Source organism: Lepidochelys kempii, chromosome 4 (assembly GCF_965140285.1).
Source record: "Lepidochelys kempii isolate rLepKem1 chromosome 4, rLepKem1.hap1, whole genome shotgun sequence".
In the NCBI taxonomy this organism is placed as follows: Eukaryota; Metazoa; Chordata; order Testudines; family Cheloniidae; genus Lepidochelys; species Lepidochelys kempii.
In genome coordinates this window covers 128,334,736-128,362,035 of record NC_136383.1, presented here as the reverse complement: position 1 = coordinate 128,362,035, position 27,300 = coordinate 128,334,736, and the positions used below count along the sequence as shown (strand labels likewise).

Here is a 27,300-nt window from a genome sequence, read left to right as displayed (position 1 = left end):
AGTCCTTGAGGAACTCCACTAGTTACCTCCTGGATTGGGAGCTCTCCTTAGCGAGCATTGTCATTTTAAAATGTCTTTTCCTCTGATGCTTTGTTCCAATCACTAAACATAAATGCTTTGTTTTAAGAAAGTTATTGGTCACTGTCACTGGTCATCTCTAGGAGGTAACACAGGGGCTTGAAACCCAGTTGGGCCTTCAAGGTGATAAATGATTGGTATACATGGGATACAGTGGGTCCTGGTCATAGTGCTCAATGATTGTGAGACAGCTATGGGCAAAAGGGAGGGGGCACTCAAAGAGACCAGAAGGTCAGCCGAGGTGCAGCGAGCCCTGGAACCATGAGAGTACCGTTTCTGGAGAACAATAAACTCCCACTATGAATTTTCAGACCAGTAACCATTTATGCTAAAACTCTTGAAAATTTCATAGTGCACAAACATTTTCACCTGTGCGCCGTGATCATCCAAATACTCATGAACAACCAATCATATAACCCTGCAAAACATGGCAAGCCAAGCTTGGCACTTTTAGTCATGAAAATAGTAATGTATCAGGTCTTGTCTGTTTAACTATTTGACCTGCTCCACCTAAAATGCTTCTTCCCCCCTCCCATATTTTCTCTTGCAGAAAACCCCAACAGTAATAGCCCCAAACAGTGTTGTGGCACTATTATAAGCACCAGTTTACCAATCCCTTAGAATACGGTAGTACTTCTTTGTAATGGGTTGTATGATAGGTTAACAAGTTGCCCACTTCCTAAATGTTTTCTAGTAGTAACGCCATTCAGGCCTAGGCATTCTTCACTCATCAGTAAATTGCTGAACTATGTAAACATTGTGGTTTCGAAAACTGATTGAACCGTAATATTCTAGTACATGTTTATTGTGTTAAACCCTTACATTGCAAACTCCCCATACAACTGCATTCTATAGGAGTCATGACCAGATGCATGGAGGGGGGGAAAAGAGCCTAGTTAAAGTTGCCACCAATGGGATTGAGCCCATGTGTTACGGTGAGATTTGTTTTCCTTTCTCCTGCTTGTGTGAGATCTTCAATCTCCTGTAGCTTGCACCAAAACCAAACCAAACCCTGTAGCTAAGCTATTCTGCATGAGGGGGAGAAGAGCCAGCTCTTTGAGGCAAGGATTCTGCTGGCACTAAGGGCTCCTGATCGGAGTAGGGGCCTCTAGGGGTTACTGCAACACTAACAATAAATAATAGTAACAACTTCCTGCATTCAAATATGGCCTATCTGAAAAAATTGCGGGGGTGGGGGGGAGCTTAACCCTTTCACTGCTGCTTTTACATGGATATCCCAGTGGACATACCTCAGTTCAGTTTGTAGGAGAATTAATTCAGAATGTCTTCTTTGTTTAAAAGAAAAGGAAAAGCTACAGGAGACTGAAGATTTCACACAAGCAGGAGAAAGGAAAACAAATCTCACCGTAACACATGGGCTCAATCCCATTGGTGGCATCCGATGAAGTGAGCTGTAGCTCACAAAAGCTCCTGCTCAGATAAATTGGTTAGTCTCTAAGGTGCCACAAGTACTCCTTTTCTTTTTGCGAATACAGACTAACACGGCTGTTACTCTGAAACCTTCTTTGTTTAAGAGATTTAACTCACTCTTCCCTTTTATTGTACCATGGCTTAGGTGTATCTAATTCCCTTCATTGTTGCAACAGTTGCATAAGTCCCCGTGACATTATTCTGTGATTTGCATAGAAAAGGCTTTCACTTCATTGAAATTCATTCATTTTAGGGCCAGAAGGGACAAGAATGGTCATCTAACCTGATCTCCTGCATAACACAGACGAGAGAATTTCACCCAATGATTCCTGCTTCTAGGCCAATAACTAGATTGTGTTCTTGCCTTTTAATACCATGTCTGCAATTTGCTAATGCAACTAGCCTGAACTAAGTTTAGTTTCCAAACCACCTTGGTGAACTGATCACAAGGACACTTGGAGGGGAAAAAGGGCTTCAGGATTACAAATCTCCCCAACAGTCGATGGTGGGGAAGAAGAGACCTTGGGCTTCCTCACCTGGCTCATTTCAGTACTAAAGAGCTCATTTCCATAAGTGAGGCTGACCACAGGTCTGCCCTGAGTTCTTGGAGGTGCCCACGCTGACATGGCAACTGCATGTGTAAATATAGCACGTCCCTCCCTTTCCGGGCTGTGGTGAGGTTTTGAGGTGTTCAAATACAATGGAAACGGGTGGGCCAAAATTCCCACAGCTAGCTGTAGCTGTTCACAAGCACTGCAGCCTTTACCTCTTGTATGGGTTCCATTTGCCATGCCACCAAAAGCAAAATGTTGCCGGCAGATATTTAGTCTCAGATTCTTGTAGCCACCCTGACTGAACTGCTCAGGGGGCGGGGGCGAAGCTGCAAGAGCATGACAGGAAGTTCTGAGAGAGCTGACAGGGTTATTGTCGCTAAAGAAACCATTTCCTTCAATAGCCATGTGTTCTTTGTACATCTCTGTTCATCGCAGGCCCTGAGAGTCATGTCACTGGTTGAATGAAAAATGGATATTGCAAATGGCAGTCATGAGACAGTGCATGCAGTTTCAGATCTCATGTCATGTCCTTCTCCCCTAACCCCCGAAATCCAGGCTGTCACTTAGTTCTGGGGCTTTTTCCTCCATAATATCATTAGACTCCATCCTTTCCTCTACTTCCCTATTATATACGTACCTTAGTCATCTTTTGCTTTAAGCATGGCAACCTCTCCGTCTCTGGCTTTCTTGTATTTCTTCTCTATAAAACCACTGTTAAGATCATCCTCTTCTTCCTTCATCCTCTAAATCACTGGACTTTGCATCTTCTCACTTGAATCCTGTCTCCTACCAAGAAGAAAATTCTCTTGTGACAATGCACTGAACTGGGGTCCCAGGAGATTTGGGGTCAGTCAGTCCCACTATCACAGACTTGCTGTGTGACTCTGGGCGAGTCACTTGGTCTCTCTGGGCCTCAGTTCTCCATCTGTAAAATGGAGATCACATTCCTTCCCCACACACTCTCTTTGGCTGGCTGTAGACTGTAAGCTCTTTGGGGCAGAACCCATCACTTACCATATGTTTGTACGGTGCCTAGCACAATGGGGCCCGGATCTTGGTTGGGGCTTCCAGGCACTACTGTAATACAAATAATATGTAATAATCTTACTACATCAAATTCAAGGTCAATTGTGCACAATTTCACATCAACGATCATATCTACCTCTTCTCATCAGTAGATCTCATAACCCCCTTTTACAGATGGGGAAAGCAACTTACCCAAGGTCATCCAACAGCAGATCAGGGACTAGAACCCAGCTCCCGTAAGTCCCAGTCCAGTGCACTAGCCTTCCCTATAGTGCCTCTCCCTACCCACCTATTTCCTTCCCTTCCTTCATCCTAACTCTAAATTCTCCTTTCACCTGCTACTCCAACTCCCAGCTGTAGACCTTGTTTGCCTGGAAGAGCAATCCACTTGGTAAGCACCAAGAATGTTTGATTGCTAGGTTTTAAAACTACTTTTATATAACCTTTCCATGCGGATCTTACTGCCACAGCTTTCCCCTTGCCAATTAGGGCATGAATTATCTTATATATCATATTTTCTTATCTGAATTAAAGCATAAAGTCCTTGGACAAGGGATCTTGTCTTAGGTATGTTTAAAGTGCCATGTGTGATAGAGGTTAAGTAATAAATCGTCCCCAGTGTACCACTTGGAAAGGGAAAAGAGACACTCTCTCACAGCAGGTTTACAATCATGTCACTGCACTGATGACAGTGGAAACGCTCTCGATTTCACAGTGTGGTAGGAGAGTCAAAAATTGGTGTCTTTGCTGCTGCTACGATATTCCACGTAATGTCACGCCCCTCTTTAAATAAAATCTCAGATGTGCAATTGTATTAGATATTGTTACAAATATCTCTTGATAAATTCACCCCGGGATCAATCCTGTAATGGCAATATGTTATTTGAAGCAGAGCTTAATTTGTGCCAGGACTTGCCAGCACTGAGCCCCTGCACCTCTAGGCTGGGCAGTTCATAGCCCCAGCCTCGCTGGGCTTGCTGCGTCAGTTATGAAAGTAAAAAAATTGCTTGAGCCCTGGCACCTAATGGCTTGAGCACCAGCATCTCTGTCATTACAAATTAAGCACTGATTCTAAGACATCCAGAGGGTGGTTGTGTGGGTAGTTGTGTGTGTGTGGGGTATGGGGGGGGGTGCGTGTAAATACACTGGATAAAATTTTCAAAAATGCCTCCGTGACTTAAGACTCTAAGTCCCATTGAAAGCACTTAGACACTTTTGAACATTTCACCCCTTCACACAATGAAGTTCTGAATGCTTGAGTTGAGTCCTGGCTAGAAAAATGCTTGATTTCAGCTTCACAAACAAATTAAAAAATTTGGAAGGCCACCAGTCCTCTACAAGTTCTGAGAAATGCACTTATAATCAGGTGGAATCCTTCATTATAGGAATGTTATTAACGTCACCCAAATTCTGCAGAAGTGCCCAGGAGATACCATTCTTTTCAAATAAGCCTCGGTGCAGAGTGTATTCATAGGGGGAGTATCCCAACAGAAGAAATACCGTTCTACCATTAACAGAGAAGGGAAACAAACAAATAGAATTTTTAAAGGGCATGCTCCCCCGTACAGCTGAAATTCAGACAAAGAAACAACTTAACTCAAAAGATATTGAACTGTGTGAAAATAGCCAGACAAAATGGATGAAGTAATATATTTTATTGGATCAACTTCTGTTGGTGAGAGAGACAAGCTTTTGAGCTTACATAGAGCTCTTCTTCAGGTCTGGCAAATGTACGCAGTGTCGCAGCTAAATACTGTTCCACCTTAGTGTTGTAGCAACCAGGCAAGGTACTAACAAACTTCAACAGGATTTTATTTTTAAAGTGGAAACCTCTTTACCAAGCAGCTGCTGCACCCTTGGTAGCTCTCACTCCACCTCCTCAACTTCCCCCCCCTCGCACACACACACACACTTCCTGTTTCCTGTCCTTTCAGATTCCCAAAAGCCAGGGCTCCCAATTCCAAAAATTACAAGCAGCATCTAAACACCACATTCCCTCCTCTCTTAAGAAACTCTCCCAATTAAAATAAACATTGTTGTTCTAACCACAGGAAGAAATATGAAACAAGACACTATATTGTTGGCAGAAATATTACACTGAAAACACTGTAGATACTACATAACATAGTCTCTAGTCCAGACAGGTGGTCGTCTGAGTCTGACAGGCTGTCTCTCAAGCCCCGGTTCCAGTGCAATGTCTTGTTGTGTTGATACTATGCTGCAGTCATCCAATGCAGACTGGGTGTCGGCATAATCTCCTCTTGGTGCATAGTCAGGTGCAAGATAAGAAGCATTCCATACCCTCCCATCAGAAAGTCGATAAGTGTAAGGTCCCTTCTTCTCTGTGATTTTAAGAGGAGCTGTGAATTTATGGTTCCCTTTGTGTAAAATTCCAGGTTTTCGTATTCTAACGAAGGAACCACACTCAAACTTTGGTTCCTTAGCACCCTGACGCTTGTCTGTGAAAGCCTTCTACTTTGCTTGGTTCTGTTCAACTGTTTTTCTCACATCATCCTCGTCTGGGGCATCAGGTCATGCCTTTAACAATTCAGCAATGTTCAGTTTAGTATTCATCTGTTTCCCATGCAGTAACTCTGTCGGTGATCTTTGTGTTGTGGCATGTCGTGTAGCCTGGTATGCTTGCAAGAAATCAGTAGTGAAAGTTATCCACAATCGCCCTTCCAGTTTAGCCATTTGCAAACTCGTTTTCAAACTTCTGTTAAACCGTTCGATTTCCCCATTGGCTTGAGGGTAATATAGGGATGACCTGTGTAAAATGTTCCTCTCTGCTAGAAAAGTTTCAAACTCCAGAGAAGTAAATTGACTACCATTATCTGAAACTAGTTCTTTGGGGTTACCTTCCCTGCTAAAAACTGAAGAGAGGAACTTAAGTACTGTAGCAGAAGAGATTTGCGATGTAAACGCTACCTCAGGCCATTTACTGAAATAGTCTATTAAAGTGATGGCATAATGGCAGTCACTTGGAGCAGTATCAAAGAGTCCTACAATGTCAATCGCCACTTTTTCCCATGCAGATTCAGGAAGAGGAACAGGCTGTAATGGAGGGGTACATGTCACTGCTGTCTTATCATGCATTTGGCAAGTGACACAGGATTTTATGAGTGCTTCAGTTTGAGAGTCCATCCCTGGCCACCAATACAGATCCAGTAGTCGTTGTTTGGTTCTGACAGTTCCTTGATGAGTATCGTGTGCCAGGTGTATGAGTTTTGACTGTAACTCTTCTGGCACAAGTAGCTGGTGTGTATCTCGTAGCACAGAGCCATCAAGCAAAGGAAGTTCATCCCAAACTCTAAAATAAGGCAGCAAAACTGGGTCAAAATATTTAGTGCTACCGGGCCATCTCTTTGTCAGAAATTCCCATAGTTTTTGTTGAATTGGACACGCTGAACAAGCAGCTTGAAATTGTTCTTTTGTAACTGCAGTAAGAGTGCTTGTAATAAGCGCAACCCCTACATCCTCATCCTCCGGTGGACCATCTGGTGAAAGCAAAGGCAGGCAAGAAAGGCAATCAGCAACCACATTTTGGTTTCCAGGCTTATATTTCAGTTCATAATTGAAAGAGAGTAGTCTTGCAGACCATCGAGCAATATGGTATCCTGCTCTTCCCAGTCCTTTTGTGGTGAGCAACGTCGTCAAAGGGCTGTGGTCTGTGTGCAACTTGAACGTGCGACCCCACAGGTAAGTTCTCCAGTTTTCAGTAGCCCAGACACAAGCAAGTGCTTCTTTTTCAACTGCAGAATATTTCCTCTCAGCATTACTTAGTGTCCTTGAAGCAAATGCAACAGTCCTCTCTATGTTTTCCTCATGCAGTTGTGTGAGGACAGCCCCAAGTCCATAATCAGAAGCATCAGTAGTTACAATTGTGGGCAATGCAGGACTGAATAGTGCAAGTACTGGACTATGTACAGTCAAGTCTTTCACTGTTTCAAAACTGGCTTGTGCATCCATTGTCCACACTCAGGTTGAACTTCTCCATAGTAATTCTTGTAACAGTTCAATGACAGAAGCATAATTGGGAAAGAATTTTGCATACCAGGAGGTAAGACCCAAGAAGGAACGTATGGTTTGCAAATCTGTTGGAGGAGGAGCATTTGAAATTGCCAGGATATGATCTGGATCAGGTTTTAGTCCAGCCTGTGAAATTGTATGCCCCAGAAAGGAGAGTTCAGTTTGTCTAAATTTGTATTTGGACCTATTGAGCTTGAGGCCTGCTTTGCTGATGCAGTTTAATACAGACTGCAGGTTATTGTCATGCTCCTCAGAAGTATTTCCAAACACGATAATATCATCCAGATAACACTGAACTCCATGTTGATTCTTCAGAATCAATGACACCATTTTTTGGAAGGCACTTGGGGCAGATGCAAGACCGTATGGAACACGTTTAAAACGAAATAGTCCCTCATGTGTAATAAATGCTGTGAGGTCTCTGCTATCTTCATGCAACATAACCTGGTAGTATGCGGTCTGCAAATCAAGAGTAGAAAACATCTTTGCTCCATGGAGTTCTGCAAATACTTCTTCTGTGTGAGGAAGAGGATGGCTGTCAATCACAATAGCTTTATTTGGCTCCCATAAATCCACACAAAGGCGAATGCCTCCACCCTTCTTCTGTGTCACTGCTTTGGTGAAACCCATTCTGAGGAGTCAATCTCTTCAATAATGTCCTTTTGAACAAGTTTTCTAAGTTCCTCTGAAACAGCTTCTCTGACTGAAAATGGTAAGTGCCGTAACTTCTGTCGTATAGGCATCACATTATTCCACATTTTAACTTTATGCAGAAACCCATAAGCACAGCCGACTTTCTCCTCAACCTGGTGTTGGGTCCCAGCTGAAACTGGTGTGTGTACCGCAAGAGTGCTTTGCTGAGGAAGATCAATTCATCCATTAACTACCCTGAGATTTAAAGTAGCCAATAAATTTCTGCCAAGGATAGGAGTGCCTTTCTGGACAATGTAGAACTCTGCAGTTACACAGCAATCACCAAAAGTCACTAATTACTGGCAGGCAGCCATGTACTGGAATATGGTTTTTCAAATAGCACACCAAGTGAAGTTTGGGTTCAGTAAGAGGCACGTCTTTAAAGTAATGCAGATAGATGGAATCAGGTAGTATAGATACTGCTGAGCCAGTGTCCAACATTAGCTGAATAGAGTGTGATTTGCCTGAGGGTATGGCGGAAACGTTTACAGTGCACTTTATCTGTTCTGCAATATGTGCAGTAGTGATTTTGTCCACACTCAGCACAGTAACATCTGGTATTGTAACTGCATGCACCTGTTGATTGAACTGGCTGCTGCGACATACTTTAGCAAAATGCCCAATCTTTTTGCAATGATTGCACTGAGCTACTTTTGCCGGACATCCTGTGTAGCTTGCAAGGTGTTGTGGGGATCCACAGTGAAAGCATGCCTTTACTGTATTTTGAAGTTGCTGATTCAGTGGTTTTTCATTAGTTTTCCTCTTGTAATCGTTTGTCTGCAGCGATAGTGAACTTTTCTGCAAAGGAGTCACAGCCTGGACTGTGCCTCCTATATCCATGCTCATTATTTTGGCTTCAGCTGTAGCTGACTCAATCTGCGTAGTAATGGTTATTGCTTTTTCTAGTGTAAGTTGTGGTTCTAGAAGTAAACGTTCTCTTACACAAAACATGGTTGTTTTCTCAATGAGCTGGTCTCTAATCATCTCATCTGCCATATTCTCAAAGTCACAAGTTACAATCAGACTCCTCAGGGAAGCAATATAGTCTCCCCTGTTTTCTGCTCATGCTGGCGAAATCTGTAACGATTAGCTACTACATTCACCTTTGGCACAAAAAAGTTCTTTAATGCAGTGAGTGCAGTCTCATATTTATCATCTGCAAGGAGAAAAGTGTAAAATATACGCTGCCCTTCTGCTCCAAGGTAGTGGATTAGTAGAGCAAGCTTTCTTACTTCAGAAATCTCTGTAGCAGTGATTGCAAGCAGATAAGTCTCAAACATATGGATCCAGGCAGTAAAAGCATTTGGAGGCTCACCTGGGCTTTGCAGAAAGGGTGCAGGTGGGTTCAGAGGCAGAAGATCCATCCTCATTGCCAAAATGTTGTAGCAACCAGGCAAGATACTAACAAACTTCAACAGGACTTTATTTTTAAAGTGGAAACCTCCTTACCAAGCAGCTGCTGCACCCTCAGTAGCTCTCACTCTGCCTCCTCAACTTCCCCCCTGCCTTCCTGTTTCCTGTCCTTTCAGACTCCCAACAGCCAGTGCTCCCAGTTCTAATAATTACAAGCAGCATCTAAACACCACACTTATATTTAACTGTGACACTCTCAATACGCTTCCCAGAGCAAAAGAAGAGCTCCATGTAAGCTCCAAAGCTTGTCTCTTACCAACAGAAGTTGGTCCAGTAAAATATATTACCTCACGCACCTTGTCTCTCTACTATCCTGGATCTGACACGGCTACAACAACACTGCATATAACAATGAAAATAGCCATAAGATATAGGGCCAGGTCCTCAGCTGATACAATTTAGCATAGCTACATGAAGTCAATGGAACTACACTGATTTACAGCAACCGAGAATCTGGCATTTGGTGTATTGGGAAGCAAGGCTGTTGATGTTACTCAGTGCTTTTCCTACACGTTGGCTCAGATCTCCAAGTTGGTTCTGAAAGCATATTTAGTTCTGCAGCTAGTATTTTTGCCACAAATTCGAAAAGTAACTACTTCTTAGAAAACCAAACCAGCACAAGTAGGAAAGTACTAGCATAAAAAACAGCCTTAGACTAGCTTTTTGTGATCACTGTAGGGGAACTCAAATGTTCTGTTAAGAGCACAATATACTAAAAGGATTCATTTGATAGAACTAGATCTCTCTAGCATTGCAACTGATTCAATAAAGAGTTCAGCAAAATGAGGTTGCAAGCCAAGGAAATTAATCTTTAAGAATCCTTAAATCCCCTCTATTGACTCTCCACATACAGGCTGCAGAATTGGTAACTGTATAACATTCACTCATAGATTAAACAACGTCATTGAAAACAGGTCTTGTTAATGTTTAGAGTGCTGAAATATTTCATTCAATTTTTGTTTTCATCGTAGCAAAAAACTGAGGAACTTTGTAATTCTGACACTAAATTTCTTGGGATAGCACATGTCAAGAAATCATGGCAAAGATTCCTTCTTCTCGTGTTTCCAGGTGGTTCAGGATTTCTCAAGGTGCAAAAGTAGTGTCACAGAAACCCAACTGTGACGCTGGCAGACCAGGTACCAGCTCATGCTCAGATCCCCATGTCTCCACCGAACACGGACAAATATGCGGCTGGAACCAGTCTGGCTCAGCTGTGTGTTAGTATTGTTAAAATAGGTATTAGAATTATAATTTCTGCCTTAATTTCAGTCATAAACTCTGTATCCCACACTGTAAAATCATGTTTGAGCATTTGCATTGTAAGCCTTTGTAACTGTGTAAATCACCAGACAGGAGAGAGACATTAGTTAGAGTGAAATGCTAGTGTCCAACAGAAGGTGGTATGTCCTGCCCAAAAAGGAAGACCCATTGACACCAGACAGACTAGAGTGGAAGACTGAAAGGGACCAAGGACTTTGTTGTTTACTCTTCCCACCCATGAAGATGAGACTTGCAAGTGAAGACTTTGTTGTTTACTAGAGTGAAACATTCATAAGCACAAAAGACATTGTTGTTTATGCTCTCTCCCACCACCACCATGAAGATGAGACTTGCACGTAAATTCCTCCCATCAGCTGAGTTTGCAACTCAAAGCAGAAGGTGGGAAGGGAATAAAAACCCTTTACAAGGAGGAACTGGATCTGGATGCTGCTTGGATTCTGGAGGGCAAGGATTACTGGACATAAGCAAAAGATCCCCAGTGCTTAGCCTGGGTTAGCCCTAAAGGATGGATAGCATTTGCTTATCATAAAAGGATCTATTACTTTTGAAACTTAAGATAGGAACTTAATTGTGTGTATCTACGTTTACCTACTTTACCCTTGTAAATAACTATCATTTCCATTTCCTATATAATAAATCTTTAGATAGTTTATTATAGGGTTGGCTACAAGCATTATCTTTGGTTTGAGATCTAAAGTGCAATTGAGCTGGGGTAAGTGATTAGTCTTTTGGAACTGAGAGTAACCTGAATATTACTGTGATACTTGGTGTAAAGACCCATCATTCACAAATGCAGGCTTACTAGGTTGGTAAAACAGATTGGAATATCCAAGGGGATTGTCTGTGACTCCATGTTTAGGCTATTATAGTGCCTGAGGAGTTTACACTTGATAATTGGTTGATGAAATCTAAGTATAGAACTCACAGCCAATGTGGGGTTTGTGCCCTGATTCCTAAGGCTGGTACTTACGCTCTTGACGCACTGCAGGACAGGAGAATAATACCATTTTCATCCATCACTTCATGTTGCAGATTAGCGTGGAGGACTGTAAGACTCATTGCAGTATAGCTGGTTGAATTTTTCATAGTACATTTCTTCCTCAAAAAAAATGGCATGTTTTCAATAAGCAAAACTTTTTCTGAAAAAGTGTCCACATTATAGAAACTTTCCATTATTCTTTTTATCAAAATTTTCCAATTTCCATTCATATCAAAAATTTTAAGAAAATATTTAACACAATTGTTTCAATACTTGTTAGTTACCAAAAATCCAGTTTTATTTTCAAAAATATTTCCACAAATTTTTTTTTAAATTTCATGGAAAAGGAAGTATTGGCTGAATCTATGAAAGTGAAGTATGTTTTGAACCCAGAAAATAAAAACAGCTTTGAATTTTTTTGTAAAAGCATTTCCCCATTTTGCTGCCAGCTCTAAGAAGGAGCTTTCTCAGCCCCCAGTAGAAGGGATAGAAATGGGAGTTGTACAAATAAAATTATTATGACTAGTTTTACTTTTTTGTAAAAATGTGAACAGAAATTTGATGGTTACTGCTGAACTCCCCCGCCAACTCCCATGTAAAACAGTGAATTCATCTGGAGACATTTCATTATTAAAAGCATAAATATTGAATGATACAAGCCTAGCAAAGCCAAAATTTCAGAGCATCTCTTATGCTTTAATATTACAGCGCATAAGCCATCCAGTGACATGTACAGCAACACCCAGACACAGTGAGGTGAGCGTTAGCAGAATTTCCTTACTTTTGTGGGTTTGTCAGCCACTAAATGTGTTTGAGGTTTCTTGCTCTTGTTCTCAAAACTTCCTGTAATTCTTTTAATGCCTCTGATATCTGGATAATGGAGAGTAAGCTTCACTTTCAGCATTATCCAGGTCCAGAAAAAATACCCATTGTCGAAAATTAAAAGGCTATTGTTACCTCATACCAAAGCTTGAGTAGGTAGATTCTCCTTGTGAATCATACAGCTCGTCAAATTTTTTATTCTTTTTTAAAATGAAAAATGGCAATAAGTGTTTCGTTTATTTAAAAATTAAACCCTGAAAATCCAACATCTTTTGACACTGAAAACCCCAAGCTGGTTTTTCATTTATTGTTTTCTTTTCAGTGGCAAAACAGAAAGGGGGGGGGAGGGGAAAGAGAGAGAGAAAAGGGGCGGGAGAGAACCATAACTGAAAAAAACAAAACATCTCAGTTTTTGGATTTTTACTTCAAAAACTTGGATATTTTCTTAATCGAAAAAATTTGAGAAAATGGGAAATTTTTCACAAAACATTTTTTGACCCGTCCTATTGCGAGCACGAGGTTAAAAGAATGAACAGTCTATTCATACAAAGCCCAATCCCAAAGCCTGCTGAAGTTGACAAGTCTCCCCCTGACTTCAATGGGCTTTGAACTGGGCCCACAGTGCTTAAGAAAAACAAGCTGTTACGGGGAAAAGATCTGTGACCAGGGCTTAATTTGTAATGAAAGAGATGCTGGGGCTCAAGGAATTTTTCTACTATCATAACTGACACGGCAAGCCCAGAGGTGCCAGGGCTATGAACTACCAAACCTAGAGGTGCCGGAGCTCAGCCCTGACAAGCCCCAGCACAAATTAAGCACTGTCTGTGACCAACATCTCGGTAGGATTCTGTGGGATTTTCTGGAGGCATGGTTTGGTCCTTTATTGTCAGGCAAGCTCTGTGCAAGGCCTGGAGAGAGGCTCACCATCTTTCCATCTGGACCCCTCCTTTGTTCTAACTCTTCTGCCAGCCATCTGGAAGTTGCTTCTGGGGACTCACCAAGGAAGGTACCACCAGATGATTAGTCATCCGCCCCCTTCCGATTAAAACCTCTGACCAGTTCTTGTCTCACAGGTATCAGAAGGTTTGCGGTGTGAAAGAGGGAGTGGGCAAGCCCAGCACTGGAGATGGAGCAGGGGCCAGAGTGCAAGAAGGATATCTCTAGCTCCCTGATGCTATAATACAGAGTTTAATTCTGATCTCATTTATAGCCGGAATGCCACTGATGTCAGTGAGTTGCTACAGAATTCCCTGGTACGGCAAGAGACCCTACTGCCAATAGGTTGTAGTGTTAAGAGCTGGAGCACGTAAATGTGGGGAGAGGGGGCTGATGGGTGAGACACTTTGCATGCCAAAGAAAGTGCCATATATGCACATCTATGTGGAAATAGCATTAGACTTCATGTTCCCATACTGAAGAGACATCCACTGTCCAGGTCATTGTCCAAACACAGGACGGGTGAGATGTGTCTGCTTCCCACTCCCAGGCGGGTTATATACAACTTACACGTCTTAATGGAGCGAACAAATAACTCAATTAACCATGTGTCCCTCATCATCCCCTCCCTACTGCCTTGCTAATGAGAAGCAGCTCATACATAGGCTTTGGGTTCTGTCACACAGCCCGCCCCCACCACTCCCCCTACTTCAGCAGACTCAGAAGCCCTCTTGTTCCAGGCTGAAACTCACAAGCTCTCAGGTGCCCTCGGGTCCGAGATGGAGTGGCCTTGGCTCTTTCTTTACCTCTCTCTACACATCACAGGTAACAGAGGAACACGGCGAAGCCTTTGTATGGTGTTAACTAGAGCTGAACCCGAAGTGCAGGAGACTGCGAGGATGCAAAGTGCTGTAGTAACTTTGTAACCTCCTCCCCTCCATCGTGTTATATCACAGCTACAGATTGGGATGTTAATAATGCAGATAAAGTACAGTAGGTTATAGATTTAATATATTTTATGTTACATATGTATATATGATATTACATATCTACTGTATAATATTCTAGACATCATTTGGGATTATTTTATTTCAGAGCTATTAGGGTTGCTATATTATAGGGTGTTATCGGTTTAGAATATAGTATATTCAAGAATCATCCGGTTAAATGCTGTAGTCAGCTAAATCAGCATATAGCTTCAGGCGTTGAGATACTGTGGTCATGGAAGGCTACATAAGATTAGATTTACACCAGTGTAACCGTTGGATTGTCCCCCTAGAATCACAGAAACTATTGATGTATGATGTCATGTTTTATTATAGATATAGCATAGGGTGTGTTGATTAAATATTCGCTATATTATAGTCATAGGATATTACAGCTACAGGATAGCATACATTTTATCAGAGAACCTCTGATATAGTCTGACCTCCAATATTACATTATAGTATTATTTATAGGTACTTTGTGTACTGCATAAAATGCTTTATTGTTGGTTTATCATAAGGATACAGATGTTGAGTACAGCATAAACTTGCAGATTATGTCACCAGTTTTTTTCAGATCAGGCACCACAAACCATTTTATTTATTCTTTCCAGGAACAGAGACAGGGCAAAATTCTCCCCTGACTTTATTCTACAGCCTCTGCGATCCCATTGATTACAATGAGGTCGCAACGGATGTAAAGCAGGACAGCATGTGGGGAGTCAATGAAAGGAATGATTAATACATTATGAGATGACAGAAACAAGTTACGAATGGAATCTGGTCACATGCGCATCTTGAGAAATTCCAAACAATCGGTGTATACATTAGAAACTGCTAAATACTTCTAACGTGGGGGAGGAAAATGGACTGGTTTTTATTATGAACTTTGACTGCAAATGAATATTTATAAAGAGAAGTGCGCCATTATAATCTACTCCAGAGGGGATTTTCAAATGCACTCAGCATTGTTCTAACTCCGCTCTCATTCAAGTCAATGTGAGTTTTACCATTGACTTCAATGGGAGCAAAGATAGGTTAATGCTAAGCGGTTTTGAAAAATCCCATCCTCAATATGAAATGGGCCTTTTCTTTTTATGAATGTTGGGGTGACCACATAACTCAGAAGGACAGAACAACCAGGAGTAGAGAAGTCTATAAGTATCTACATGGTGAAAAAATATTTAATAATGGGCTCTTCAATCTAACAGAGAAAGGTATAATATGATCCAAGGGCTGAAAGTTGAAGCTAGACAAATTCAGACTGGAAATAAGGTGTAGATTTTTTATAGGGTAATTAACCACTGGAACAATGTACCAAGGGTTGTGGTGGATTCTCCATCACTGAAATTTCTGAAATTGAGATTTGAAGTTTTTCTAAAAGCTCTGCTCTAGGAATTATTTTGGGGAAGCTCCATGGGTTGTGTTAAACAGGAGGTCAGACTATATCAGAGGTTCTCAAACTTCACTGCACTGTGTCCTCCTTCTGAGAACAAAAATTACTACATGACCCATGAGAGGGGACCAAATCTTGAGCCCCGCTGCCCCGGAGGGGCAAAGCCAAAGCCTGAACCACACCGTGCAGGGCAGGGAAGCCAAAACCCCAGGGGTTCAGCCCCAGGCAGGGGGCCTGTAACCTGAGCCCTGCCACCCAGGTTGGCTTTGGCCCTGGGCAGCGGGGCTTGGGCTTTGGCTTCGGCCCTGGGCCCCAGAAAGTCTAATGCCAGCCCTGGCATGCCCATTAAAGTAGGGTCACGACCCACAGTTTGAGAACCGCCGGACTAGATGATCACAATGGTCCTTTATGGCCTTGGAATCTATGACTGAGATGGTTACCCAGCAAGCAGTCTGTGGGACAGATCCTGAAAACCTTTATGCAAGTAGTCCCATAGACTTTGCGGCACAAGGAAGCGTCTGCCAGAATAAGGGTTTGCAAGGTTGGGCTTCAATACATGAAAATATAATAGACTCTTCACCATCATGTTCTATTTACAGCACAGCTTCCCTTCCCTTCAGTTTTATTTCATTTCATCAATGTCAGAGATTTTTGAGAGAGAGAGAGAGAACGGGAACCATACTACAAAGTCACAGACCACATCTTTATTATAGGCTAAATCCTGCTTGCCTTGCTCAGTGTATAGACATCAATGGGACTATTAACACGAGGAAGGCAAGAAAGATTTCCTATGCTAGTAAATATTGCCCTTACTCAGCAAGCCTTTCTCAGGTGAAATGTCCAGTGACACAATGGAAATTTTTGCTTGAATAAGAACAACCAGCTTTGGCTTTTTGTTTGTCCTAAGAATAGTTTTAGTGCTCCTCCCAGATGCATTCATAGATCAAGCAAGCATATCGCTAAGCCAATGCTGGCTTAAGACACCCAGACGATAGAGAATTGAAAATTAAAATGTTAACTACCAGCAGTCTTTACTGAGGTCAAATTCCTCAGTACAGCGTATCAAATACAGAGCTGGTTTAATGTCAATGGACTTGCAGCCACTTATACCAGTTTTAAAACTGGCTGGCTCCCAATATTTGTAAACCATTAGGAAGGTCAAAAGTCCTGTATCAAAGTCAAGACACAGATCCTGCAAGCTGACCCAAGCAGGCAGCCTGCTTCATCCGCATGGAGCCCCACATTAATGAGGTTCCACTTGGAGACCTACTGAGATCCGTCGGGCGCCATTTAGGTGCACGTGTGTGCATCAGTGTGCGGGATAGGGGCCTAAGTATTATTATTACCCAAAGTGACTGTAAATAAGCCCAGGATTTTAAAGGAACATGAGCACTTTAAAGTAAAGAGGCAAGAAATATGAGACAAGACTACAAAGGGCAGGCCCTTAAAACATGCACAGGAAATAAGTGGCTCTTGGTTGTTCAGTGTAGTTTTTACTCTGTTGCATCATCTCCAGAGTTTGTTGTTTTGTTTGCTGAAAACCTGAGTCCCTCTATTATTCTCGCCTAAGCCTGTACACACACCCATCAGCACACCAAGGCAGAATATTGTAACGGAGGTAATATTTTCCAAAGGCTGAGTTCAGTATTGCCAGCCCTAAGCATTCAAAAACCATGAGTCAAGCCCTGAAAATCGCAAAGTTGATATAAAGCTCACTAATGAGATAGTGAAAATGGCTTCCTTTTTATTTTCCTGCTTGTTTTTGAGTCTGTGGAGTGACATTTTCCAGCTTTCCTCAGCAATCATGAAGGCTAAAAACATTACTTTTGTAATGAAAGCTGAGAGTCTCACATAATCTCCTCGCTCCAGGCACTGGGGCTCTAAGAAAAACACTAAATATCGTGAGACTCACAATAAAATCATAAGAGTTGGCAATGGTATGTTAACATTATTATTCAGTATCCTATCCCACTGTGGCTCATGTTTCCAGCTATGAAGATTCACGACATGGAATCATTTGTTTGTTTCAAAAATAAATTCTAAGAACAGTAAGTAAAAAGGCCAGAGTAGGATACTTTTACTCAAGGAGAGTAGCACCTTTCTCCACAAATATTCCTATTGAAGTCACTGGGCAAGCCTGCAAACCAATAATCCCACTAAGTAGCACCTTACTCCTCAAATAGTTCCACTGAGCTCAGTGGGAGTCATTGAGCCGTAAGGTACAACTCCATGTACATGAGAGTATTACTGAATCTGTCTCTAAGAGACAATTCACAGTGTACGATGCTACTCAATGTGAGTGAGGAGATCAACATCTGGCCCTTGTTTATTATCTCTTTTTATTTTAATTCTGTGACTATCCAAGCTCCAGGTACTTGCAAAACTCCAAATCCACACAGTGTATCGAATGCAAGAGGTGAGAAAATAAGCAAAATAACTGCCCCTCTCAACCACCAAGTCTCTGGTTGTATTCATCCATGATTAAATAACAGAAGCAGTCTGGAGAAATCATCAACTGGTATAAATTGGCAGAGCTCCACTCATGTCAATAGAGCTACGCTGTTTTGACACCAGCTGAGGATCTGGCCCATTGTAGGATTGTCAGTGTGAGTAAATGTATATTAATGTATAAAAACCCATACGGGGTTGGATCCTCTGGGAAGCCAAGTGCCTTCAGCTCCCATTAACTTCAGTATATTATCTATTTTTATGTGTGTTGCTTGCTGCATTTATCGCTTGAGTGAGCTGTAATTCTTGTTTTGATACCTTATCTGGAGTCATCTTTAGCCTCTTTGCTGCCTTTCCAGGCAGAGAAAATCCAGCGAACAAGCTAGAAAAGAACTGTCAAAAGAAATTGAAACATGCCCAAAGAATGGCAAAGCACCGAAGACAAGGAAAGGCAAAAAAAAAAAAATACTTTCCCTTACTAAGATGTGAAAGACCCATTGGTTGGGATTTTTTAAAGTGGGCTGGACAACATACTAGAAATAGAGCTAGCTAGCTATGATCTTTTATAGCTACCCATAGAGCCAGGTAGAGAGCACCAGCCACTGTAGTATCTAGGCACTGGTTACAAAATGTTGGGATGGCGAGAAGATTAATAGGGAACAATCCACCACTGGCATGAAATAGGAGCTAGATTTCCTAATAGGTCTGTTATAGCCCTAATTTGTGTGACCCCCATAATTCCATGAACAGAAAAACTACGAAGCTCATGAAGAAATCCTTTATTTAATATGTGTAGGAAAAAAATCTTGACCACAAACATGTTATTTACTTCCTTGTAGGTTGCCAGAAAACCCCAGCTTTATTTCAGACTCCACTACGTATTGTAGCTCTGAACAACAGTACGAAGGAAATGGTCTGTGCAATGAAAAGTGAACAGTTTTCCCATTTAGGGATCTACTGGTACCGATGGAGCAAGGAGAGCCAAGAATTCCAGTATATACTATTTTCAAACGTTTTGCACAAACACACTCTGGGTGACGACATCGACAAAGAAAGGTTTAATGTGAGTAAAGGAAGCTTTCAGCAGTCGTACACGCTGAAGATCAGCAGGCTTCAGCCTTTGGACGCCGGCACATATTACTGCGCTGTCTCCCAATACTCAGAGCTGCTCTTTGGCAATGGAACAGAGCTTAGCGTGGGTAAGTGCTGTTTCAGACAACCACATGCACTCCAAAATCTCACAAGGCTTGGCCGAGATGCTGCTGCAATAGAAAGGTTAGAATAATAAAAATAACCCTGATAGAAAAGGTAACTGGGCACAAATCGGTGCCTAAATCCTGCCCGCCTTTCTCATTGCTTTCATTGAGACTATCCGCATGAGCAAGGCATGAAAGGTTTGGACCCTGGAATGTGCTTGAAGAGATCTTAGAGACTATATGAGCCAGAAAACCTGGCAGGAAAAGGTATAGCAATAACCGCTGGCTTGAATACGAGGCTAGACAAAGTCAGACTGGAAGTAAGGCACGAAATTTCAAAAGGGAGGGAAATTAACCACTGGAACAATTTACCTAGGGTTGTGGTGGATTCTCCATCACTGGCAATTGTTAAAACAAGACTGGATGTTTTTCTAAAAGATCTGCTCGAGTTCACACAGGTATTATTTCAGGGAGGTTCCATGGCCTGTGTTACGCAGGAGGTCAGACTAGATAATCACAGGTCCCTTCTGGCCTTAGAATCTATGACTCTGTGAAATGTAGGGAAATTGCTTCCAGTGTTATAAGGCTGCTAATAAGTTGTAATTTTTCACCACTGTCTGTTTCTCAGTCCTGATCACAGCATGAGCACTGCTGTGCTCTGATAATTGTTGTGTAAAGGAGCCTTTCAAAGGAACGCTACTAGACCTGGAAGATTCACGTTTATTATCCTTCTCTAATTCCAGTGCTGTTTTTGCTCTTAACTTGGATTATTTCCCCACTTGAGTTCACAGCTCATTCTCACGCACTGATTCTGTTTCTCACCTGGCATTTACCGATATCCTAACACCCCCATTAAATCATGGGGGGCTGATCATCTAGCTCAGAGGGTTGGTGACAGGATAGTGAGCCTTTCATACCCAGTTCTCCCCTGGCAAGTCCTGACAGGCTGATAACAGCTGACAGCTCTCACCATCCAGGGACTGGTTAGGACCCTGTGTGAAATGGGTCTCAATCCAGTTCCTACTCCATCACAACTGGCACACCCTGGCAACGTGGTTGGCAATCTCGGCAGGGACAGCAGCTCAGGACTGATGAGGCCATGGAGACTGAACTACCTTCTGATTCTGAGAGCTGGTCCCGCTAGGTCAGAGCTGAGGCACATTGATGTACCTGTGTGGGGAAGCTGGCACTGCTGATTCCTGCAATCTGATCCAGCAGGACCCTGGTGCCGGGCTGATGGAATCTGGGGCACTCCTTAGAAGCACAGGGTCCACCCGCATGGCTCCGACTGCTGGTTTGGCAATGCTGCCCGTGCCTGTTCTGTGCGTAAACAGAGAATTTCAGTCCCAGGGCTGTCAGACCAAAACCTTTTGTGAGCGCTACACTGAAACCAGTGGGACTTTATGTGAGCTTAAGGATCTGAGCTATAGGATCCTATTGTAGGGTCTTAGCGAACCTCTTTGAAATTCTCAGGCATTCAGCAATACTTTCCAATCCACAGCTTCTCCACTATGTAGCAAAGGGTAGAAAAAGCACTGCACTTTGATCACAGGACATGATCATGTGCTTAAAACCCTTCCTCATGGCTTCACTTTGGAGCTATGTATGTCCTAAGGTGATAAAAACCTTCAATCTAAAGTGTATGTTTAACACAGATATAATTATGGTCATTGACTTTAAAATGTTCACAGTCTCCCTCCTTGAAGAATCCCCAGTCCTTTGTTTGTGGCAAATAAATACGCTGGCATTTACTGCCATTGTGTTGGCTAAGTGTGACCCTTTTCATTCCGTGCTTACTTGAAAGAAAAGCTCTTTGAAGACAGAGGAGAATTATCTGAGCAGCTATACGAAAACAGTGGTTTCGAAAACATGCTGCTGTTATCCAGTCAGAATGAAAACATTGAGATTTAAAGCTGGCCCCAATATATTGAGTTAAAGAAACAGGGGTTCCCCACTCATATGTAAGCAAAATCACACTTCACTGGGAGTTTTTTTCTTTTTCCTTTGGCATCCGTGACAAAATACTCTTTGATTTCATTTTTTAATGTCTGTTGTTAAGTACTTTAACAAAAATAGGAAAGAAGTTACACAGGTAAATCCCAATGATACAGATGTCTCATGGGACATCTGACACTTTTGGCGTGTCCGTGTCATTACCATAAATTGTGGTTTCTATATGAATTTCAGTTCCAGAGGGAAAGAAATGAATTTTGGATAGCCCAGACTTTTGGTTACCTGGTGTTTGAATGATCTGATTTTATCTGTAATTGTATAATAGAGGGGGGTTTTGTTTCGCTGATTGGTTGTTTTTTGTCATTAGAGGTTTTTCTGACCTGACTTCTTAGAGAGCTAAATATGTTAAATTATAACTCATATAGTCAATAATAAGCCACAGGCCTTATTTAATCACTGTTATAGTCAGCAAAAAAACTACTCCAAGCAAAGCTTTCTATATTCTGACAAGGGACCAGAGTCAGAGATGTTTTGATATCCCCTTGGGATGTTGCTGTTGCTATCAGTTTGATGTGATATGCACGCGGATCCTACCATGATGGATATCAGGCCAAAACCTTATGATAGACATGTGGAAAATATTCAGTCTATATTAGACTGAAGACAATGTGAGCTGAAGGTAGATTAGAGAATTTTGCAGGATCAAGCCCCAATATAGGGTTTTGTGCAGAAATATCTTTCTGGTAGCCCCCCCTCACTTTCTCAACTATCATGGACAATAATAACCTGTGATACTGTAAAATACAAGATATGGTTTGGAAATATAGCAGAAAATATGTTAACCCAATCTTAGGGACAGATCCTGTAAACACTTAGCCCACATCTTGTAATATGTCCAGTGGTAAGTACTATTCCTGGTAGGAAGTGTTACAGCACAGGAGATAGCTGCCAATATGCTTTTTCCACCAGTACAGCGTGATATCACTGCCCTTGTTCATTCAATATACTGTAATACTGGGCATTTATTGGCTAGATCAGGGGTCTCAAACTCAAATGACCACGAGGGCCACATATGGATTAGTACATTGACCCAAGGGCCGCACCACTGACCACCGCCCCCCCCCACACTGCCCTGGCCCTGCCCCCACTCCACCCCTTCCGTGAGGCCCCTTCCCTGCCCCGCCTCTTCCCGCCCCTTCCCTGCCCCCATTCCAACCCCTTCCCTGAAAGCCGGGAAGCTCCCATTGGCCGGGAATGGGGAACCGCGGCCAATGGGAGCTTCAGGGGAGGTACCTGGAGGAGTGGCCAGAGCAACACACAGACCCCTGTGCCCTCCTCCTCCCCCCAGGTCCCAGTTGCTTCCCGGAGCTGCACAGGGGCAGGGCAGGCAGGCAGGGAGCCTGCCCTGCCGCTGGTGTGCGCCGGGCCCGAGCCACTCTAGGGGAGCGGGGGGCTGCGGGGAGCTGGCAGGCCGCAGAAAATAACCCCTCAGGCTGCGTGTTTGAGACCCCTGGGCTAGATTTTGCTTTCTTTACTAACACTGAGTAGTACCTTACTCATTGAAATCTGGGGTCCTGTATAATTACAAATTCACCTACCAGATATGGGATAATTGCTTGTATTTTGGGCAGAATTTGAGGTCATTGAAATTCTTTGGAAGCTTAATGACTAGTAATTACGGTGTTTAGAAAAATAACTGGCATGAAAGGGCCAAATTCTGCAGCCACACAGCAAAACTCCCATTGAACTGAATGGGAACAGGATCGGGACCCTTCACACTAGTAATTTTCCTAAATATTTAGAGGCTGTTTAAAAAAACCAACACCCCCCCCCACACACACACACACATACATTCTAAGGCCAGGATCTTCAAAAGCACCTAGTGATTTAGGGTGCCCTACATCAAGACTCACCCCACCTTATCCCCACCCTACCTATCATCTCTCATTCAGTATTGAAAAGTCAGCTCCTGTCGCTGATCAGCCCGCATTGCCCAGCCTCTATCACCCACTTGTTAAATTTTCAAACAAATACTTTCACGTTTTCACCAGTGTTTCCTGGCAGGCTTGGGATTTGCTCCCTGTAAACTTCCACAAAACCACTTCATTAGCCTCCTTCAAAACCCTCCTTAAAACTATCTTTTGTCATGAAGCCTCCAAGAAACTTGACAAAGCTTAGATTGCTGGGGTTCTGTGACCAGAGCCTGCCAACCAGGATTGTTTCTGCTGCCTTGTACGCCTCAATCAACCTGTCTGTATCCATGTGGAGATGCTTGTTTTGGACTTACATTATAAGCTCTATGGGTCAGGAGCCGTCTTTTTCTTCTGTGTTTGTACAACCCCTAACACAACATGATCCTGGTCCGTGACTGGGGCTCCAAGGTACAAATGCTAATAATTATCTATGAGACACATTAAAGGGCCTGGCTGTTCAGAGAGTAAATTCTTAGTATTATTTTGAAAATCAGGATCCTTTAAGGTATCTCAATCTGGACACCCAAAATCAGAGGTCACTTTTGAAAATCTTGGCCTAAATGTCAAAACTCCTTGTCCCATATTATGACCTAACCACTTGCCAAGCATCAACCTTTTCTATACAAAGTTATTTAGAGATACAAGAGTGCAACACGTCCATTCATTTGGGATTTTACAATAATTTCATTCATTGGGGGGATGGGGGGTTCTTTTTAGCCCTAAAGATTGTCAAAGATTTTTCCTCATTACTCTTAACGTGTCGTTTAAATGTCTTCCGTGCTATGTCACATTAATCCTATTTTCATCATTTCAGTCAACTCTTTGCCTTCCACTGAAAAACCTACAGAGAAAACGCTGCCCCCAAAGAAACCTTTGAGGTGCAAACCCTCCAGCATAACTCCTGCTAAAATGAAAGGTAGGGCACTGCCTTTTGCTAGGCATCTTTGCAAAATGTAGCGTGGGCCAAACTGATCCTGAGTGCAGTTCGGTTTAAACCAACGGAGTCACACTAGGAATGAAGCTGCCTCAATATATTCCATTTTCTTAGCTGCCCCGATGTAACTCTGGGGTGACTCCACTGAAGTGGAGGACACTCTCTGGGCCCTGGCATAGAGTCATGAAACACTTCACTGAAACATGCAAGGTACATAAAAACACAGGGATCTGGTCTCTCCCCTTGATGCATGCACATGACGCCCACTGATGCTAATAGCAGATATGGTCATGTCTGTACCAGAGCCTCAGTACCTGGCACTGCCCCCGGCCCTAGGAACCTGCTTCAAAGGGGGATCCTCCACCCCAGAGGGGATTCTAAGAAAAAGAGAATACAGCTCAGGGCTACCCCTACCCTGGCCTGTCCACTTCTCCGCACACCCCACCCAGTCCCTGCCCAACCCACCACCCCCAGATCCATGGAGAAGTGGAGGGGCCCCGTGGGGGTGGAGGCGAAGGGCAGGACTGTATCCCTGAGGAAGCTGAGCCCCCTTCTGCGTGAAAGGGGACAGATCTGTGTGTAGATCTGGAGACACAATGCCCCCTCCCATGCCCCAGGAGCATTTCTGTCAAAGGTATTGTGTGTAGCCGGCACAGTCTGCCAGCTGCTGTTGTTTTCTGTAATACTCACTGTATGTTTCTTTTGGTTTCTAGGTTCTTCCTGCAGCGGCTTCATCTGGGCCCCATTAGCAACATGTGCTGTTATTTTACTGCTGTCTCTGGTTATTGCCATCCGTCGCTTTCAGCGTAAGTGCTGGGCACAGCAAATGGGTCGCACTGCTCCCGGAGCTTTTCACTCTTCTGAGGGGGGTTTCTCCATGTGTGGAATTCACCTCTCCTGCTCAGAAGGGGGCACTCTCCCCTGCCCCAGCACCCTGCAGAGAGCCTCTGGTGGGTCCAAAGATCCATTTGGGAAGGAAGCAGAGGATGGGGGAGACAGGTCTCACAGGAAACCCGTCATCCACCCCAAATCCCACAGGGACCCCCCCAAAATGCATGCAGCCTAGGGCTGTGTGCACACAAATCCCAGTGTTACAGGTGTTATAGGTCCCCTCTCTCCGCTGATCCCCGGAGGATTTGCATCTGTTACAACCCCCAGCTACGGCACTTCAACTGCTCACGTTTTTAGCTCTAGAGGTCCCCAGTTCAATCCCAGGTGCATCAGCCAAGATGGCGGGCCTCACACATTTCTGCTCCTCATCCCAGCATAGAGGAGCATCCGCACCCTTCAGACAGAGCCTCAAGGAGCAGCTGCAGGCTGGGAAACCCTGGCAGGACAGCTCCAGTGGGGGAAAGGGGCGGGGGTCTTGAGGAGGCAGAGATGTCTGGGAGTGGGAGCAGGGAATATCAGGAGTTCAGGAGAGAGCTTTGTGGGGTGGGAGTGCTAGAAGCCAAGGAACTGTTCTCCTGAGCTATTGCCTGTCTCCTTTCAGGCCTGCGCAGGAGACTGCGGCTTCACTTCAGCAAACAGTAAGTGCTCTTGGTTGTGTTCTGCAGCCCTGTACACTGCAAAAAATGCAGCTTTGCTTTTCTCATGCGTGAGTTAGTGCTAACGAAAATGAATGTGGGGGAACAATCCCACGAGGTGCTGAGCACCTCCTGTATGCTGCTGCGTGTCCTCAAGTGCCCTCAGCTCCTGGTAAAGTAAGTGGGAACTGAGGACTCTCAGCACCTCGCAGGAAGCACTCAGCACCGTACAGAATTGAGTGTGTCTGTGCAACTCCTTCGACTCTCATAATGAAGGCATCCCATAGGAAAGAGAAGCAGTCTGTCTGTTTTCCCCTCCTGCAGGGTGGGGTAGTTTTCACCCCATTATTGCTAGGTCCAGAAAAGGCATTTTCTCCCCAAGTGTTGGCTGTTTCATGTGCCAAAAGCTTAAGCATGGGCCTGTTATCACACGAGATGGGCTGAAAGCAAACTCTCAGACCAGAACTCCCTTCCCCAGACCCTCGCCACAGCTTCGGGCATCTGGACAGAATATTACAGCTAGATCCTCAAATACTCCCAAGCTCGGAGGGGCTCAGATCTCAATCAGAACTTTCAACTCAGGCCCATCTGCAGATAGCACTAAATGGTTCATAGAGACATAGGACATGTCACATGACAACAGACCAGTTCCCAAGTTGTGCCACTGGTAAACAAGATCCAGCCTGCACAAACTTCCTTGGATTCTCTCTATGCCTTGGCCACATTTTAAATCCTGCCCGAGCAGCTGGATATTCTGAGAGCTGCTTTGGATGTGGTTTCTTCCCCTGTATGTGACAGGAAGTGAGGAGTGGCATGCGGGCAAAACTCAGCACGGTTTATCCACCCAAAAATGATGTTAATCTACAGCTGGTCCCCTTCTCAACCAGCAAGGGATTACTGACTGCGAAGGAGGCATGTCTGGCAGCCACTGAATGAAAGTCAAAAAGGAAGAGCTGGCCTGTGTGTTCAAAGATGCCTCCTGCCTGGGAGATCAGTTAAGCTGAGGAATGGTCTCCGAAGGGAGGGGGAAAGGAAGCCCCAGAAATCGGGCCATTTAATGCTACCCTTGATAGGCCTGGAATAACGGAGAGTGGCGGGGGGGGGGGCGGGGGAGCTGGAATGATGAACTACAGTGACAATCTTTCCGTGACAGCAGAGCTATGTGAAGATGTTCCCATGGGCCCTTGGTGAACCTTGACAGAGGTTGTTCACAGGGCAGAAAAAAATCCATGAACTTCCTCCTGAAAGTAGGGCTCTCACTCCAGCTCCAAGAGCCACATCTAGCCCCACTGAGCTCCAGAGACCTGTGCACCTTCTCTGCCCTGCCCTGCTAGCCTGTCCCCTTGCCTGCTTTGTCAAATGGCCCCCTGCCCCAGACATCAGGACTGCATTCCAGGTGGCGGCCTCCCTTCTTTCAATTCTTCCTGCCCCCCAGGCCATAGGAGTCTGCTGGGTGGACAGGGTACGCGTGCCATTCCAGTATGGCAGCGACAGAAGGAGCACCATCCCCCACTCCTATGACTGCTAGACTTAGCTCAGGGGCTGGTAGTGCCCCAGAACATGCTCCCCAGACCTCGCTGCTTGGGAGAGTGTCCCCCGTCCCCCCCCCACACACACACACACTCCCTCTGTTATTGGGTGGGGAG

At 43.8% G+C, this 27,300-nt stretch overlaps 1 protein-coding gene across 1 annotated transcript; it reads left to right on the top strand.

Annotated features, from left to right (window-relative positions):
- Positions 1 to 14,021: 14,021 nt before the first annotated feature.
- CD8B (CD8 subunit beta) lies at positions 14,022 to 25,661 on the top strand. The gene is made up of 5 exons (XM_073340149.2): positions 14,022 to 14,067; positions 18,912 to 19,271; positions 24,009 to 24,110; positions 24,842 to 24,934; positions 25,621 to 25,661. Exons 1-5 carry the CDS (start codon positions 14,022 to 14,024, stop codon positions 25,659 to 25,661), a joined length of 642 nt encoding a protein of 213 aa, XP_073196250.2.
- Positions 25,662 to 27,300: the final 1,639 nt, after the last annotated feature.